This window comes from Choloepus didactylus, chromosome 2, assembly GCF_015220235.1.
Source record: "Choloepus didactylus isolate mChoDid1 chromosome 2, mChoDid1.pri, whole genome shotgun sequence".
NCBI classification, from domain to species: Eukaryota; Metazoa; Chordata; class Mammalia; order Pilosa; family Megalonychidae; genus Choloepus; species Choloepus didactylus.
The window spans coordinates 243,058,248-243,076,441 of NC_051308.1; the positions used below are offsets into that span (position 1 = coordinate 243,058,248).

At 41.5% G+C, this 18,194-nt stretch overlaps 1 protein-coding gene across 1 annotated transcript in view; it reads left to right on the forward strand.

Moving 5' to 3' along the window:
• Positions 1–3,636: 3,636 nt before the first annotated feature.
• Positions 3,637–18,194, forward strand: part of DNAJC11 (DnaJ heat shock protein family (Hsp40) member C11) — a 69,858-nt gene continuing 55,300 nt past the window's right edge. Inside the window, 1 exon segment of the mRNA XM_037828635.1 lies at positions 3,637–3,745. Coding sequence (XP_037684563.1) covers positions 3,674–3,745 — 72 coding nt within the window. The 5' untranslated portion in view covers positions 3,637–3,673.

Genomic DNA, 18,194 nt, shown 5'->3' on the forward strand with positions numbered 1-18,194 from the left:
GGAGACAAACCAAACGGACGTGGCAGACAGGGCCAAAGAGCAACGGATTGTGATATCAAGGAATGGCTGAGCAAGCAGATTGGAATGGGGTCCAGCGGGAGACCCCCCCAAAGGGAGTTGATGAACTGTGATGAATTAATACACAGGGCTTAGATTCCTAAGGCTGCTGTAACGAAGTACCACAAACTGGTAGAAACAGATTGTTTCACAGTTCTGGAGGCAGAGGTCTGAAATCCAGGTGTCGTCCAGGCCCTGCTTCCTCTGGAACGAGTTGGGGAGAAGGCTTCCCTGCCTGTTCCTGGATTCTGGTGGTTTGCCAGCCATCCTTGGCATCCCTTGGTCTGCATCTGCAGCACTTCAGTCTCTGCCTTTGTCATCACAATGCCTTATTCTCCCTGTGTCTGTTCATCTCTCGGACCCATTTTCCCTCTTTTTATAAGGACATCAGCCATGTTGGGTCAGGGCCCACCCTAATCCAGTATGACCTCATCTTAATGAATCACATCTTCAAAGACCCTATTTCCAAATTAGGTCACTCTCATGGGACCAAAGGTTAAGACATGTACATGTCTTTTTGAGGGACACAATTCAACCTATAACAGGTGCCAAGGACCTAACGTCATCAACGGCTGGGTAAACCAGTACCTTGGGTAGGACAATTGGTCAGCATAGCAGGTTGAAGGCTGAGTTCCATAGGCAGAAGCTCTGAACTGGAGATTTAGAAGACATGTGGGCTCCAGGGATGGTGAAGACACCAACCGGCTCACCCTGCTCTGTGGCCCATGTCTCCATCCATGACCCCCCAAGACCCCCCTGGGCTGAGACTCCCACAGTGGTCACTCTTGAGCTTCTCTGGAAGGCTACGTCAGGGAAGCAGGTGTGACCTCTTTATGTGACGTGATCCTGCTACAATTATCATCTTGGATAAAGATGTCAATGACAAGTCACAGAAATGTTCAGGGAGCAGATATCAAGAAAATCTAATTCTCCCTTTTTTCCTTTAGCTAAGGAATTTTCCCCCATATCCCCTCTTAACGGGGTGATGGGAGCTCATGAAGGAGTTATGAGTGGCAAGCGAGCACTAAATCCCAACTTGAGCTCAGTGACAAGAGAATAATAAAAAGATTATAGTTAATTTTTCCTCCTGTATTATAGAGGAGGGGGTGGACTTAGCTCAGATCAGACTGCTCACCTTTCAGATTTATTACACCAGAAAGGAGGAAGAATCAAAGGGCATCCACTGCAGTTGCCAGATGTAGCAAATAAAAATACAGTATAATTATACTAATATTGCATAGGACATATTCTAAAAAATTATTAATCATTTATCTGGAATTCAGTTTTAACTGGGCATGCTGTATTTAATCCGGCAACAAGTGAGATGCGAGGTCCCCGGTGTTACATCAAGCAGCTATTAAGCAGAAACTTCTGGAGGGGCTACACAGAGCTGTGCTGGGGTCATCCTGACTTTGACAGTGGAGATAAATGTCCTTATATTTACTATTTAAAGATGAGAATTCAGTAAATTTCATGTGTATAGTTACATAAATATATTAGGCTCTGCTTTACACCTACATTACAAATTGCTTTGTGGCTTTACCCAATTAAAGCAAAAAAACTCAAGGCAGCGAGTTAAAGTGGCTGAGTTTTGGCAGTTGCTCTGGTGTCAGGATTTTATTGGATGTGTGTTTTAACTTATAAATTTTTACTGCTCCTGTTCACCATTATTTTGTCCATTGCAGATTAGGGTTTGGGGAGGGAAGAAACAAAAAGCCTATCCCTGAAGTACATATATCCTCAGATCCGTGGCATATCTAAGTTTATTTTCCATTTGTCACAAACCACTTTCCAAATAATGATAATACAAAATATTGTGGGCCCAAGAGAGGACAAATGCAGAGTATCCCTGAGTCACTATTTATTTTGTTTGAGTGGTGATAAAAACCAGGTCATTCTCAATCTTAGAAACACAGACCTGGGTGTACTGAAACATATGTTATGTTCCATTTATGTAATTCCTCCAGGCAGTGTTTTCCAAAGCAGAGGAGGGATGGCAAAGAACTGGTCTACCAAAGTGAGCATTATGGGCCAATTAATGTCTACAAACCTAAGGGAAAAAAAAAAAGGAATGTCTCAGTATCGTGGGGTATTTTTTTCTCTCAGACTGTAAGAAATTCTTAAAGATCAGCAAATGCCAGCATGCAGCTTAGCCCTAATCACAGCTCTGCAAAAGAGAAAAAAGAAAAGCCCGTAAAAATTGCTGGAATAGCTGGCAGAACATGAGTGACTGTGAAAGCTACTGAGGGGACGCCTCACACAGCCAAAGAAACCGCTCCTAATTTACAACCTGAGCCGACAGTCTGATGCCGTCTGATTTAACTGCCCTGAACAACGTTTCAAGCACACCTAAGTGTCTCGTGCCAAAGGACCCTAAGAGGGCTGGGCAGCTTGGAAGGGACATTGCTTAGACCCAGATGGTGCACATCTGGCCAAAAATTAGGAAGAGAAAGAAATCAACTTCTCGGATCCGCAGACAGGTGTTCCAGGCTTCCCAGGGGACGCGCTTGTGAAGGGCGACACATTGCTTCCAAACTGATGGGTAGTTAAGAAACAAGCAAGCCTTAGTGAGAAATTATACAGAATCGGTGCAGGTCAGCGTGAAGCAAACAGGTGGCAAGAATGTGGCAGCCCTGCCATCCAGCTTCCCTGGATAACTGCGTCATTTGGAAGACATTTAAATAAATTATTTTATTATTGCAACCAAGACACCTTTAAGATAGTACCCCACGGCATGCAGCAGGTTGAAATCAAGGTGACGTCTCTGCGAAATTGACAGGAGAATGACTCTAGAACAGGGACTTTGGGTATATGCATGCCTGCCATGGCCAATTAAATTAGAAACCAAACGGGTACTGCCTCATCACGTAAGCAGCAGGGAAACGGTCAGGTGCTCCTAAAAAGCGAACAATCGGGAAAAAATAAAGTGAGGAGGCCCGTCCTCTGGGCTTGAGGGCTCGAGCGCCCGAGGGAAAGCAGGAAAAACCACAGAGGTAGGAACAAATTCCCACTTGAAATTTTCACTGCAAAGAGGGGTCAGCACGCGGGGCCACCAGGGACCTCCCACGGGGGCGGTCTGGCCCGGCCTGCGTGGAGGTATTGGGGATGCCACTGCCCCCTGCACTGGTAGCTTGTCGGACGCTCCTCGCGTTCTCCCTCCGACCCGGGCTGAGTCTTTCTCGGGCAGGAGACCGGCTGGGGAGAGGTGGCGGGTGTCGCAGGGGCCGGGGTCTGCAGCGCCCGAAGGATGACATTCTCCTGGATCTGGCCTTAAGTTTCCTTTTGTAGCCTAGAAAAAGCCCTAGAGCAGCGCGGTCGGATTTCAGGCCCTGGGTGTGCGGCCACGGTCGTGGGCCGGAGGGCCGGTCGGCAGCACGTGGCAGGCCCCAGGGCCCACCCGCCAGCCACCCGCGCTGCCTGGGCCCTCGGCCTCGTGGGGGCGCAGAGCGCAGGCGCATTCCTGCCGGGTGCGGGCGGTGGCGGCGGCTGCGGCGCGACTCCCGGCCGCCAGGGGCCGCTGTGGCGCAACCCGCCCGGCCCTAGCTGTTGCGGCCGCGAATCGCGGGTCCTTCTTGAGCACGGCCATGCCGGTTTGACGGGGTGAAAGGTTGCGAAGATGGCGACGGCCTTGAACGAGGAGGAGCTGGACAATGAAGATTATTACTCGCTGCTGAACGTGCGCAGGGAGGTGAGGCCTGCGGCGGGGCGCCGTCGGGGCTCAGGCCGGGCCCGGTCGTTCTGGGAGGGGAAGGGCCGGGCTGGCGGCGACTGTTCCGCCCCTGCCACGGGCGGCCGGGGCCCGACGGAGAGGTCGCGTGACCCCGGCCGACGTGCGCGACCGTCGAGCGGCAGAGCTGACTCCGCCGCTCCGACCCTTCCGCCGCGGTGCCCTGGCCGGCCTCTACCCGCGCTCTCGGCGGCTGGTGCGCGGCGTGCGCTGTGTGCTAAGACAGAGGCCCCCGCACCGACAGGAAGGACCACGGTCCCGTAGTGTGGGGTTGTCGTTTCCCCCCGGAGTCCGGTACCACGTTGGGTTCATATACCTGTCCTGGCTGAAGGGCTATGCCATCAGTCCCGGCCAGTGGGATGGCAAACTGAGCCTTAGGCACCAAAGTCAAGGCCACTAGGAATCTGTCCAAGCCCCGAGTCTTTCATGGGGACGCCCCGCCTCTGAAGTGGGCCCAGGCTCAGAGACACGTGTCTTGTGTCCCCCTGCATTCCCCCAGTCGCTGCCCAGAAATTGAAGGGAAAACCTCCCTGATATACTACCTCAATTCAGAGGCCGCAGATTAGGAGGAAGCTCTAGGCCAGGAAAGAAGTGGTGCCTTAAGAACGGCCTCAGGATTCGCTTGCTTTTCACATGTGAAGTGCTTTTAATAATCTTTCTCACTTAATAAAAGTTAATGCGAGAGTGTCTCACACGGTGTTTGGCATGTAGTAGGGGCCCGGTAAGTTTCCTTTCTTGATGACTACTCTGGAGTTGATCAGCGTGAAGGGCAGGAAGGCTTCCAAGGTCAGGTCATAAGGTGAATCAGTTACCTTTTAGCTGCTGGGTCCGGACTTTCCATCCCTGCCAGAGAATCCCTAATTCCATCTTTTAGATTTTCCAGTGGTGCTCAAAACTAGCCAGGTTTGGCTATCCTAGGCAAAACTTCGAAGTATGTGTTGTCAGGAGACGTTGGTCTGGGTGGTGTTCATAATAGCTAATGTTTTTTGAGTGCTTACTTTGTGCTCGGCATGTGCTGAGCACTGTATTATCTTATTTAATTATCAAATTATCACATAATCCCTATAAAGTAAGCATTATGATAATCCTTGGTTTATAGTTGGAGAAACTGCAGCATAGAGAGATTAATAACTTCCCCCAAAATTGTACCACTGCACAGTGCAAGAGCCTGTATTCAAACCTAGGCAGTCTGACTCTGGAGCCCAAGCTCTTTTTTATTTTTTTCAATTCAGTTTTATTGAAGTATATTCATATACTCTACAGTCATGCACAGTGTATAATCACTTGTTCACAGTACCATCATATAGTTGTGCATTCATCACCAAAACCAATTTTTGAACATTTTCGTTACTCCAAAAAAAAAGAATAAAAATACAAGAAGAACACCCAAAACATCCTATCCCCTCTATTATTCATTTAATTTCTGTCCCCATTTTCTACTCATTTATCCATACACTGGGTAAAGGGAGTGTGAACCATCAGGTTTCCACATTCACACTGTAACACCATATAAGCTACTTAGTTACACAATTACCTTCAAGAATCAGGGTTGCAGTTCATCAGATTCAGGTACAGTATTTCCTTCTAGCTATTCCAATACACTAAAAACTAGAAAGGGGTATCTATATGACACATAAGAATAACTTCCAGAATGACCTCTCGACTCCATTTGAAATCTCTCAGCCACTGAAACTTTGTTTCATTTTTCATCCCCCTTTTGGTGAAGACGACTTTCTCAATTCCACAGTGCCAGGTCCAGGCTCATCCCTGGGAGTCATGTCCCACGTTGCCAGGGAGATTTACACCCCTGGGAGTCATGTCCCACGTAGGGGAGAGGGCAGGGAGTTTACCTGCCAAGTGGGCTTATAGAGAGAGAGATAACGGAGCCCAAGCTCTTCACCTTTGTGCCATGTTACCATCTTAGGTTAGTGGTCCCCAGACTACAAAGCTGCTGGTGCTGGTACTGAATCCACATAAGCATCCCTCAGATGTACCAGCCACTCTACAATGAAAGGGAATTGCAGATCTTGTTAGGCTGCCATGGGGCACCTGGAGTTCTTGGTCTCAATTTATAACTAATCACTGATATGTCTTTGGGTAAATCACTTTTTCGACCTTCAGTTTATTTCCCTTTGTCTGATGCTATCTGGCTACTTATTCTTTAAATTCTCTTCAGTTCTTAGAAGCAAAGTGGTAAATGAAATCAGCCTGTGTCACCACTTACTAATAGTTAGTCTGGGTTATCAGTAATTGAGCAACTATTTATGTACTTACTGGACTTAACTGAACTGAGCATCTGCAGATGATCAAAAAGATCTTGAATAATAGATTTAGCTAGAGTCCTAGGTAAACATTGGTCAAAGGTACACCATGAAACTGCTAGAATTTTAGGACCTGTCATTGTTATAGTAGACTGGTGAATGGAGCCAAAGAAATATTTGTTAAAATTCATTTTACTTTTCTATATTTATGGTTTTGGTGAAATCCCTAATGAAAAGTCTGGTTTCTAAGAAAATGTGTTCTCTTGCTTAATTCACTTTTGTGTTGCCTTTGCCAACAAACTCAGTGTAAAATTTGGCCATCAGTTGTGGTGTGATTTTCTCTGTCAGGATTCCGCTAGAAGAGAAACTCTAAAGATGATGTCTGGACTTGATATTTACTAGAAGAATTTTTGTGTGTGTGTGAAATCAGAAGTCACACCTGAAATTGAAGTAACGTGATTTAGTTGGAGAAAAAAACAGAACTCTTAACTCTTACTAACACTGCTGGAAGAAAATAATATCATGTGTTTATGTGTTTGCTGCCAATTCTTGAGCTTGATGTTATTTAAGTGTAACTGTAGTATTATCTTCAAAAGACTGTCTTCAACGCTCTTCAGTAAGTTCAGAGACTTTTTCCCTAAAAATCACAAATGGGAGCAACCTGAGAGACAAAATCAAAGAATTGTGTCTTAAAGTTACAAGCATAATACATCATTGTAACAACTGGAGCAATATAGAAATGTCAAAAATCAAATTAGGAATCTCCCTTCCCAAATTTTAAACTTTAAAATATCCCCTTACATTTATATTCCAGGGAGTGAAACAGGTGACTAGATAAGCCCACTTAATTCTGCTATACAGAAGCTTGACCTTTAAGGATTCCTTAAAGATGGGGCACTTAGGGTTAAGTCTTGGTTGTCCAAAAACATAACTTAACCAGATGACCACGTTCCTTAAGCATATGATCTTTAAGGATTCCCTTTCTCTCTCATTCTAGATTTCCTGTTTAATTGTCCCCATCTGCCTGCCTCTCATGGGGGTGGTGGTGGGATTTCTCATTAACTTGGCCCCCCGAGACCAAGTCAGTATGGCTGGGGTAATGTCAGATGCATCAGCAGGTGCCTAAAATATTACTTGTTCTGAGAGTTCCAAGATGATTTCTAAAATGTATTTGGAGAAAGAATTCTTCACCAGTAAATCAAGGTAGAGTTTTCTTGATCTTTATACTTTTCATAGAAATTTTAATCGACACATTTTTGTTTTAAGATCTCTGGTCCCAATCTATTTAGTCTTAAGGGACCAACCTCCTTTTCAAGTTTTAAACTCTTTTGAAAGAAATAGCGCTGTTAAGTGAAAAACACAGTTGTTAAGTAAAAAGTTATTTTCTTGCAATCCACTTTTGGGGATGGGTGTTCTGGGATCTTCACCCTTTCAGAATAGCCATGAAACTGGAAGTGCAAAAATATCTCCTACCATAAAAAGTTTTTCCAAAGTTACTGCCTTTTCATTCCTTCCCTGATACAGTGTACATTACTCTTTTGGCTCTCTTTTTTTTTTCTGGCTGCAGCCTTAGGGTGGGGAGGCCAAGCATTTGAGTTTAGATTGCAGATGGGAAAGGAAGGGCTAGAGCAGTAGAGGCAGATCCACTGACCACTGTGGGGACAGATGTGGGGGACAAAGTGATCTGCAGACGAGGGGGCAGCTGAGCCAGGTGCACAGCTGGGTTCCTGAAACGTGAGGTACTGTGTTCATTTACTCTCTGCTTATCTAGCCTCTCTGCGGGCAGTTAATTTAGTATTAATAAGGGCTGTAAAGATAGATCTGAGAAGCTCCACTCCTTCAAGGAGCTTCCCATCTACTACATTATGTTCAGTGTTTGGTATTCACGACAGTGACCCTAGTTAAAATGTATACATTGGGCATGTAGGGTTAAGTCTTGGTTGTCCAAAAGCATAACTTACCCAGGTGACCACGTTTCTTACGCTGTCCAGTAAATGAGGAGCAGGAGCTTCAGCTCATAGAGTTATTGGAAGGATAAAGTGAGGCAGCATAGTAGAGAGGGAAGGACTTTGGTTTTGCAGCCAGGTAGTCCTATATTCAAATCTCATTTTTACTAGCAGAGTTTTGTGCCTCTAGGCTAGTCATTTAACCTTTCTGATCGTTATTTTCTGTTATTTCTTCGATTTTGGTAAGCATGAGGTTTTGCTTATTTTAAAAAGACATAAATATACCTAAAAGGCTTTGATATGCTTCATCTTCTGGTAAGATTTGCTATGCATATATAGTATTAGTAAAAAAAAAAAAAAAACAGTGCCAGAATTTATGCTAAACACTGAGGTATGAATTCTTGCAGCTTTCTTTATTCTTTCTGTTCAAAATCCTGAGTTTGTTCTCATCCAAAGACAGTTATCTCTCTGAACTCTGTTTCCTGTGGGGTCCTGAATTTGACATGAGGAGTGGGGGTTTCCCGGAAGCTGCAGCTAAGCTTGTGAGGAGGGTGCCGAGCCAGGGGATAATTTGAAAGGTCATTATCTTGGTAAAGGCAGAACAGGACCCATTGGGTCAGCCATGGAAGGTACCGGCAGACAGGTGAAGACCTGATGAGAGACAAAGATTCTGCCACCAGTGACAGGAAGACAGAGCCTTAGGGTTCAGGAGGTGGATTTCAGAGGCAGTTCCTGTGGTCTGGCCGGTAGGTGGGGAGGGAGTTGAGTATGCCTGGCTGGTTACAATGTCATCTCATAATGTAATTAGCAAACACCATGAAGTTAAATTTAAAAATGTGTTTCTTTAATGAACCATCAGCCAGTTATTACCTTTCTGCTTTGGGCATTTCAAACAATTGCTTCTTGAAATTTTAATGCTCTAGTTCTGCATTATTACCTTTTTTTTTTCCTGCTTTCTTAAAGAGAATTCAATTGAAAGCTTTTGTATTTGCTATGAGTTCAGAAATAAAACAAGGGAGGAGAAAATGTGGGACATGCAAGCTGCATGTTTTGCTTGGCTATGGAATTTTCGTGTTTACTTTTATTAAACTTTCATTTTAATTTTACCTGTGTATTTTATTTGTACCCCACCTTGTTCTAGAAAGGTTGTAAGACAAATAACAGAGATAGATAAATAAAATAAAATAAAATAGTATAAATGTTTTAAAAGGGGCACACAGCAAAAAGAAAAAAAGGCCACTGGGGATCCCCTCTGTTGCGGCACCCTCATTGTGCAGATCTCTCTGCCTTGAGGAAGCTCATAGCTCAAAGTGGAACCTTCTGCGAGATGCTAGCTCTTATGCCAGGTGCCTGTTTGGATCTTGACTGTCAGAATCACTTCTACATGCCTTTGAGTGCACACTGTCCTCGCCCTCATTTGCAGGAGCCAGGAAATGCTTCAGGAGAGTAGAATGCCAAGCCAGCAGAGATAAACCAGGAGAAGTCTGCAAGAGTAGGCAGCAATATAGCAGCTGAACGTCAAGAAGAGAAAGTGGAAGGTCGAGCTTTTAGGGAAAAATAAGCCAAACTCTTTATGTGAAGATAGGATCTGAACCGAGAAAGGAACCCTAGAGCTCACTTTTCAAAGACCCTGGCCGCCTTCTTTATTGTTGTGTCTCAGGGGCACCAAATAAGTATATGGACTTGACCAGGAAGAGTAATGAAAACAAAGTCATACAATAACTTCTTAAGCCCTTGGAAAGACCTCTGATCAGGAAACAGAATTTTTGTTCCTTTGGCCCATTTGTTCTTTTGTTCTGTTGTGAGCAGGGACGTGCAGTGGAGGACGTGATCCCCTGCCCCTCCCCCCGTAAACCTTAAAGGTGCCATGTGCCCTGCCTTTTTTTTTTAAACTTATATTGTCTTCTTGGGGGTAATGGGTTCTTTTTTTGTTTTTTTTTATTTTTTTTCTTTATATGTTAAAGAAAACTTATTCAGGTTTCAAAGGTTATTCCTAGTTGCAGAGACTTGGAATTCCTTGATCAAGCTCCTGTGTAGCTTTTCCTACTCATTCATGATTTGATTGCTTCTCCCCTAAGCTTTTCTCTTTCCAGAGTGAAGGGTTCTAAAATGGCTGCAAGAGGCAGATTTCCAAAATCATCTATAATAAAGTGTGTCCTCCAGGTCTCTATAATCAACAAAAATGTGATAGAGTTCAGCACCCTACACGTTAAACACCCTGTGAACATTGTTGGTGCTTGTTTGAAATGGCCCAAGATGGTGGTGGAGTTTCCAAAGAGTCATTGTAAAAACAGAGGCTTAAAGAGCAAAGCCTCTGGAGTCAGATCTGAGTCTGACTTTCTAGGATCTGGGGCAAGTTGCTTAACCTCTTGGAGCCTATTTCTTCATCTATCCAGACAATAATTTTACTGATCTAGGGCTGTGGTGAAAAAGTAAGCACGAATGTGTGTAAAGGACTTAAGTCAGCATAGTAATGGGCATATTACTAAGTAAACACCATTGTGTTCTTGTTGGTATCATGAGCACAAAAGTTAATAAGGAATGTTCTTAAAGCATATGTAGTTCTTTGTGTTATTCATGTGAGTCCTTTGTCTGATGAGTGCATTGTAAATATTTGTTCCCTCTCTGTAGTTGCCTTTCACTCTCCTAAGGTATCTTTTCATGAACCAAAGTTTAGTTTGACAAGGTCACACAAGTCACTAGATTCTAGCCAGGTAAACTCCATTTTAGACAAGTCATTAATCTTTTTGATCTTCAGTATTTTCATCTGTAAAATGGGGATTCTAATATCAACCTCAAAAATTTTGTATTAAAGTATTAAATGGAGAAATATCAGTGGAAATATTTGGTTAGATATAAATATATGTAGATGCATTTGGCACCATGAACAACCTCGAAGCCCCTTTAGCTTCTGTGATGCTCTGCTCTCTTGGTGCTCCTTTTTCACTTTCTCAGCCACTCACCTGTCTTCTTTAGCTATTTATTTCCCAAGGTTCAGTCCTCACCTCTTTGGCTCTTTTAAAAGTCTCCTGCTTTAGCCCTGCCTGCCTCTCCTTTTGGACATTATGCCTAGGTGTTCAAATTCACCTTTCCCCCAAGCCTGACTACTTCCCAATTTTTCCCTACCCCATGCATTCATGCCAGAAAACTTGGTATGCCCTTTGATTTTTCTTCTCCACATAGTATTCCATAATAAAGCCCCTTTTGATTGTCCCATAGATCCACTCTGAATCCCTGTCAGGACTTTGGCCGACTCTGACCCCTTATTTCCCATTTCTCCTTTCAGCTGCTGGCCAGCCCTCATAGCCTCCCCCTCAGTTTCTGCTGTAGTTTCCTTTCAGGTCTCTCTGGTTTGGTATTTTTCTCTGTTTTAGTCAAGCTGTTCCAAATTGGTATTAGCAAACAGGACTGTTCACATTATTTCCCTACCTAGAAACCTTTTGTGGCTTCCTCTTGTTTACTGGGTGAAGGTCAAAGGGCTCCTTTTTAAAGCCCCTTAAAAAGGAAATGTTTTCTCTGTTTTCTGTTACTTTGTGGTGCTGTTCTGTCTTCTCCCACTGGGAAGTTAGCTGCATGTGGGCAGGAACCGTAGCTGTCTGGGTCACAGTTATATCCCCGCACAGCACCGGGCCCTTAACAGGTACCCAGCAAATGCTTGCTGAATGAACGAACGAATGGGTGGGTGTCCAAATGAATTTCTTGCTTACTTCCAGCCTACTTGCCTGCTGTCTCTCTGTCCCCTGATACTTGTCTATTTCCTCAGGGTGTTCTCGTCCCCCAAGAGGCCTCATGGGGTGTACCAATCTTCTAAGACATGCTCTCAAGGAGACCTGAAACGATTGCCTTCTTCCAAGACCTGAGCCTGTTCTGGTCTAGGAAAACCTGATTGGGGTAATCAAGGAGGCCAGATGCCCAGACAACAGAAAACTACAACCTACACTAGGAGGGGCAAAGTTATGGCCCATTCAAAGGAACAAACTTACACTTCAGTTGAGATACGGGAATTTAAACAACTAGTGCTGGATCAATTCAGAAAGTTTAGGGAGGATATGGCAGAAGAGATGAAGCATATGATGAAAACACTGGGCGTACATAAGGTAGAAATCAAAAGTTCGAAAAAACAACTGACAGAATCTATGGAAATAAAAGGCACAACACATGAGATGAAGGACACAATGGAGACACACAACAGCAGATCTCAAGAGGCAAAGGAAAACACTCACAAACTGGAGAACAAGGTACCTGTAGCCTACACACAAAAGAACAGTTAGAGAAAAAAATGGAAAAATATGAGCAGTGTCTCCAGGAACATGAGGACAAAAGGAAGTACAGGAATGTATGTGTCGTAGGTGTCCCAGGAGGAGAAGAGAAGGGAAAAGGGGCAGAAACATTAATAGAGGAAATAATCAATGAAAATTTCCCATCTCTTATGAAAGACATAAAATTAACAGATCCAAGAAGCACAGCGTACCCCAAACAGAATAGATCTGAATAGGCCTCCGCCAAGACACTTAATATCAGATTATCAAACATCTAAGATAGAAAGAGAATCCTGAAAGCAGCAAGAGAAAAGCAATCCATCCCGTACAGAGGAAGCTTGATAAGACTATGGTGCAGATTTTTCAATAGAAACCATGGAGGCAAGAAGGAAGTGGGGTGATATATTTAAGATACTTAAAGAGAAAAACCACCAACCAAAAATCCTATTTCTGGTAAAACTGTCTTTCAAATATGAGGGAGAGCTTAAAATATTCTCTGACAAACAGACAATGACAGTTTGTGAACGAGATACCTGCTCTACAGGAAACACTAAAGGGAGCGCTGCAGACAGAAAGGAAAAGAGGAGTGAGAGTTTGGAAAACAATTTTGGGAGATAATACACTGGACAAAGATGACTGTGAGTATGGTTGAAAGAGGAAGGTTAGGAGCATGTAGGACACCAGAAGGAAAGAGGAAAGATAAAGACTGGGACTGTATAACTCAGTGAAACCTAGAGTGCTCAACAATTGTGATAAAAGGTACAAATATGTTTTTACATGAGTAGATCAAATAAATGTCAACATTGCAAGGTGTTAAAAATGGGGTGGGATGGGGGGGAATGCAATCTGCAAACTAGAGACTATAGTTAACAGAAACATTGTATTATGCTTCCTTTAATATAGCATAGGCAATATACCAAAGCTAAATGCATATGGTGGGGGGGGACATAGGGGAAGGGTATGGGACTCTTGGCATTGGTGATGTTGTCTGACTCTTTATTCTACTTTAGTTTGATGCTGTCTTTCCTTTTGTTGCTTCCTAGCTGTCATGCTTTGTTTTGTTTTGTTTTCTCTCTTTATTTCTTTTTCTCCTGTCTCTCTACCTTCCTTGACTCTTCCTCCTTCTTTGTGGAAGAAATGGAGATGCTCTTATACAGATAGAGGCAATGGTGGTGAATACATAAATACATGACTATACTGGGAACCATCAGTTGTTTACTTAGGACAGAATGTATGGTGTGCGAACAAAACCATCTTGAAAAAAAAATGGGTTGATGAAGAAACCTTGAGGGCACGATATTGAGTGAAATAAGACAGACAGCTAAGGACAAATATTGCAGGATCTCACTGATATGAACTAATTATAATATGTAAACTCATAGACATGAAATGTAAGTTATTAGGATACAAAACAAGGCTAAAGAATGGGGAGTGGTTGCTTATTATAAGCAGAATGTTCAACTAGGGTGAACTTAAACGTTTGGAAATGAACAGGGGTGATGGTAGCACATTGTGAGCATAACTAAGAGTGCTGAATGGTGTGTGAAGGTGGTGGAAAGGGGAAGCTCAGAGTCACGTATGTCACTAGAAGGACAGTTGGAGGTTAAAAGATGGGAATGTATGAAACAGTGAATCTTGTGGTGGACAATGTCCATGATTAACTGTACAAATATTAGAAATGTCTCTTATGAACTAGAACAAATGTATGAGAATATAACTAGAAGTTAATAATAAAGGGGCATATAGGAAAAATATATATACCTATTGCAAACTATATACTACAGTTAGTAGTATTTTAACATTCTTTCATCAACAGTAACAAATGTACTATACTGATACTATGAATCAATAATGGAGGGGAGTGGTTAGGGGATGGGAGGATTTGAGTTTCCTTTTTTTGTGTGTCTTTGTTTCTTTTCTGGAGTAATGAAAATGTTCTAAAGTTGAAAAAAAAATTAACTATGGTGATGGATGCACAGCTGTATGCTGGTACCATGGGCAATTGATTGTACGGTTTGGACCTTTGGATAATTGTATGGCATGTGAACAATCTCAGTTTAAAAAAAATCCATAGCAGGAAAAAAAAAGTAAATTTTAGATGAGGTAAACTTATTTTTGCACAGTTTTTTTTTTTTTTTTCCATTATATAGAGCAGAATTTTCACAATAGGTATAACTTAGTCTCACTTTAAATCCTGTTCTACCTGAAATGTTCCTTGCAAAGATCGGTCAGACAAAATGAATTAGTGCAGCCTGCCCCTTGCTTGAGAGTTGTAGGGTGGTTCCAGGCACATTGTTGGGGTCTATAACTGTTTGCAGGTGAACCCCATGTCCAGGAACTTATTTCCAGACCCTGCAAAGATGTCCTACATGTAAATGAAAAAAGTAGAAGGCTGTGGTGAGCAGAGAAAGTGGCATCAGAATATGGAAGGGCTGCGTACGAGAGGAACTCCATTGCATGGAGTTTCAGCCTGGCTACTTAGAACCGTTAAAAAACCAAGCAGGACATTTTTACCAAGTGCAACTCAGTAGTTGTTTCTTTGATGCCTTATGAGTAAGTGGCTTAGTCTTTGAGTATAATCAGTATCTACTAAATGATAACAAATAACATGTAACACCCTTTCTCTTCACGAACAGCTCTTACTGAACACAAAACAACCATTCTGTCTTGGTGTTAATTAGCTCTGAAATCTGCTTTTTCCTTTAAATTGTATGAGCACTAAGAATCATTTAAAATTACAGGTTTCTATTAGCTCATGTAGTTTATTTCTGTCAGATTATTGTGGAACATATGGACAGTAATGAATCTTCAATTATGTTAATTAGGCAAATGTCCCAAAATTCAGTAGAATTTAGTTGGTAGAGACTTAGTTGCTGAAATACAATAATGTAGATATAGCTTGGAAGTTTGAGTTGGAAATTATAGGTTTCAGCAACAAAAAACTGGTGGCTCAACCATTCCTACAATGAATGTAAGTATGAAATAATATTAAGTTGCTGCTTGCAAGCCCTATTAAGTCTTCAGCATTAAATTAAGTATCTTCATTGTGGTAGTTACTGGGGCTGGGCACGGATCTCATGGCTCTCCCCTTGCCCGGCACAGGGTGGGGCTGCACTTGTCCCCTGGTGGTTGGGTGGGGCCATGTGACTAGTTCCGACCAGGGAGTTGTGATGGGTGTGACATGTGTCACTTACAGCCTGGACCTTTTAATTGCCAGTGTGAGCTGAAGGCACCCAGGCTCTTCCCTCTGCCTGAGTGACCAGCAGTGGCACCAAACGGTGGCTGCTCTGTCTAGCAGGGGCCTAAGGGCCCTGCCCAGCAGAGTACCAGCTGACCTGAGATGGGTTTGTACACTGGGAGAGAAGTAAACCTTTGGAATTCTTGGAATGCATCACCAAGCTCCACAGTTCTCAAATATTTTGGTGGCAGGACTGCTTTACATTCTTAAATTATTGAGGACCCCAAAGAACTTTTGTTTATGTACATTATAGCTATTGATATTTAATTAGAAATTAAAACATTAAGACTCAGTAATTGATAAAATACTGTTGTAAAATAAGACACAAAGTTTACTTATTGTATTTCAATATAGGCACACAAAAAAGTATTTCAAAGTAACTATGTCGATAATGTGTTTGCAGATAATAGAGATATTATAGCAGGTATAACCAAAAGTAGCTAGTAAGAACACAGAAGTACTGAGAACCAGTTGCGTTCATCCCTGAAAACTCCTGTATTAATACCCTAAACCTACCATTTTAGAAGTTTCAAGAAAACTGAGGAATACACAAGTACACATTCCATCAGCCCATCAGAACAATGATGTCATCACACATCATGTAACCTCTAGAAAATTCCACCATACACTTATGAGAGGATGAAAGTGGAAAGGGCCAGTAACAGCTTAGTATTATTATGAAAATAGTCTTGACCTAACAGTCCCCATGACGGAGACTCAGGGATTCTCCGGGGTCCCCAGACTACACTTTGAGAACCGTTGACCTAACCTGTTCTGACTGAATAGAATTGTGATGTTCCTCATACTTCCACATTTTAGCTTACTTTGCTAAATGAAAATAGCAAATAAAAGCACAATGGCAATGTGCCTTTTGAACGTCACTATCGAATTGATTCCAAAGATAGTTTCCATCACTAGAATTTAAATAAGCAGAAATGAAGCAACTTTATCAATTGCTGAATGGTTTAAGGGAAGCAAGTTTAATGAAATTGGAGACAAGAGACTTTTCTAAGCATGACACTACAGAAATCAGAAAAGAGATAATTGATAGATTTGATTCTGTAAAAATGAGAGACTTGAAAAGAAAAAAAATCTTAAAACCTAAAAAAAAAAAACTATTAAAAGAACCAAAAGAAATTTGCAATGTTTGTTTGATGAACAAAAGATTCACATTTTTAATATAGTTGTAATAAAGTAGATATTGTATATTGATTTAAATCAAAATTGCGATGAGGGTATAGTAGGAAGAAGAGTAAAGGGAAGCAGAGAAAGGTGGAAAAGGACTAAATTCTCAAGAGTAGATTGTCTAAAATTTAAAAATTGAGGATAGCAGTATAAGCATATTATGTAGAAAATTTGAAAGTGCTTGCATCTGAGGAGTAGGATAGGTAACTGCTGTTTTTAGTTAGTCTAGTAGTTCTTTTTTTTAAACTCTGTTTATGTATTCCTTTGATAAAATTAAAAATAATTAACTGATAAACAGTTTATGGAGAGCAGTTTAGCAGACTAAAGCAGAAGCTTTAAGATATTATATACCCATTAAACCCAAAGCCCTAGAAACTTACTTTCAAAAAGATAATCATGGATACATGTTTTAGCTATAAAGATGTCCACTGCAGCCTGTAAAACAAGTGAAAATTCTTATAGAGAGTTGTTAAATAAACTCAGATAATGCCACTTTTTTTAATGCTGTTCAGCCATTTAAAATGGTGTGGAAAATATTTACTGATTTAAAAAAAGAAAGAAAGAAAAGCCCCACAAAAACCTTAATATGAAGAAACAGGTTATAAAATGATATTACATAAGAATTAAAATCTTATTTAAAAATATGTTTCTTATCTTTACTTTCCATTTTATCCTTAATGAATATGTATACTTTTCTAATAAGAAAAGATATTTTTAAAAGATAATTCAATTAGGAAAAACCTAGCACTTTACTCATTTCTTTAAACTGTTTTGACCGCAAAAGAATTGGTACCATGTTTATCTTTATGCTGATGACAAAATTTCCATTCATATTTCTGGAAAGAAAGTTTATTTTTTTCCACATTCTCACCAGCACTTGGTATTTTCAGTCTTTTAAATGTTAGCCATTTTAGTTTGTGTGTAGTGGTATCTCCTTGTGTTTTTAATTTGAATTTCTCTGACTAATGATGCTGAATGTCTTTTCCTGTTTTTATTGGCCATTCCTATATGTTTGGTGAAGTTTCTGTTTAAATCTTTTACTCGCTATTTTAGGGGTTGTTTGTCTTATTCACTTGTAATAGTTTTTTATGTATTCTGGATACAAATTTATCAGCTATGTGTACTACAAATATTTTTCTTTTATTATCCTATAAAGGAAATCTTTAACCCAAGTTATAAAGATATTCTCCTATGTTTTTTTCTAAAAATTTTATAGTTTCAGCTTTTATATTTAGATCTCTGTTCCATTTTAAGGTAATTTTTGTATATGATGGAAGGTGAAGGCTAAAGTTTGTGTGTGTGTACATGATTTTCACTTCTAGCATCATTTGTCGAAGACCATCTTTTCCCCCATTGAATTACCTTGATACCATTGGTAAAAATTCGGACTCTCTTCTGTCCACGGAGTTACATGTCTGTTCTTTCATTAATGCCATGTGATAAGCCTCAAAATCAGTTGATGTGAGCCCTGAAGTTTTTGTTCTTTTTCGAAGTTATTTTGGCTATTCTAGGAAAATAAAG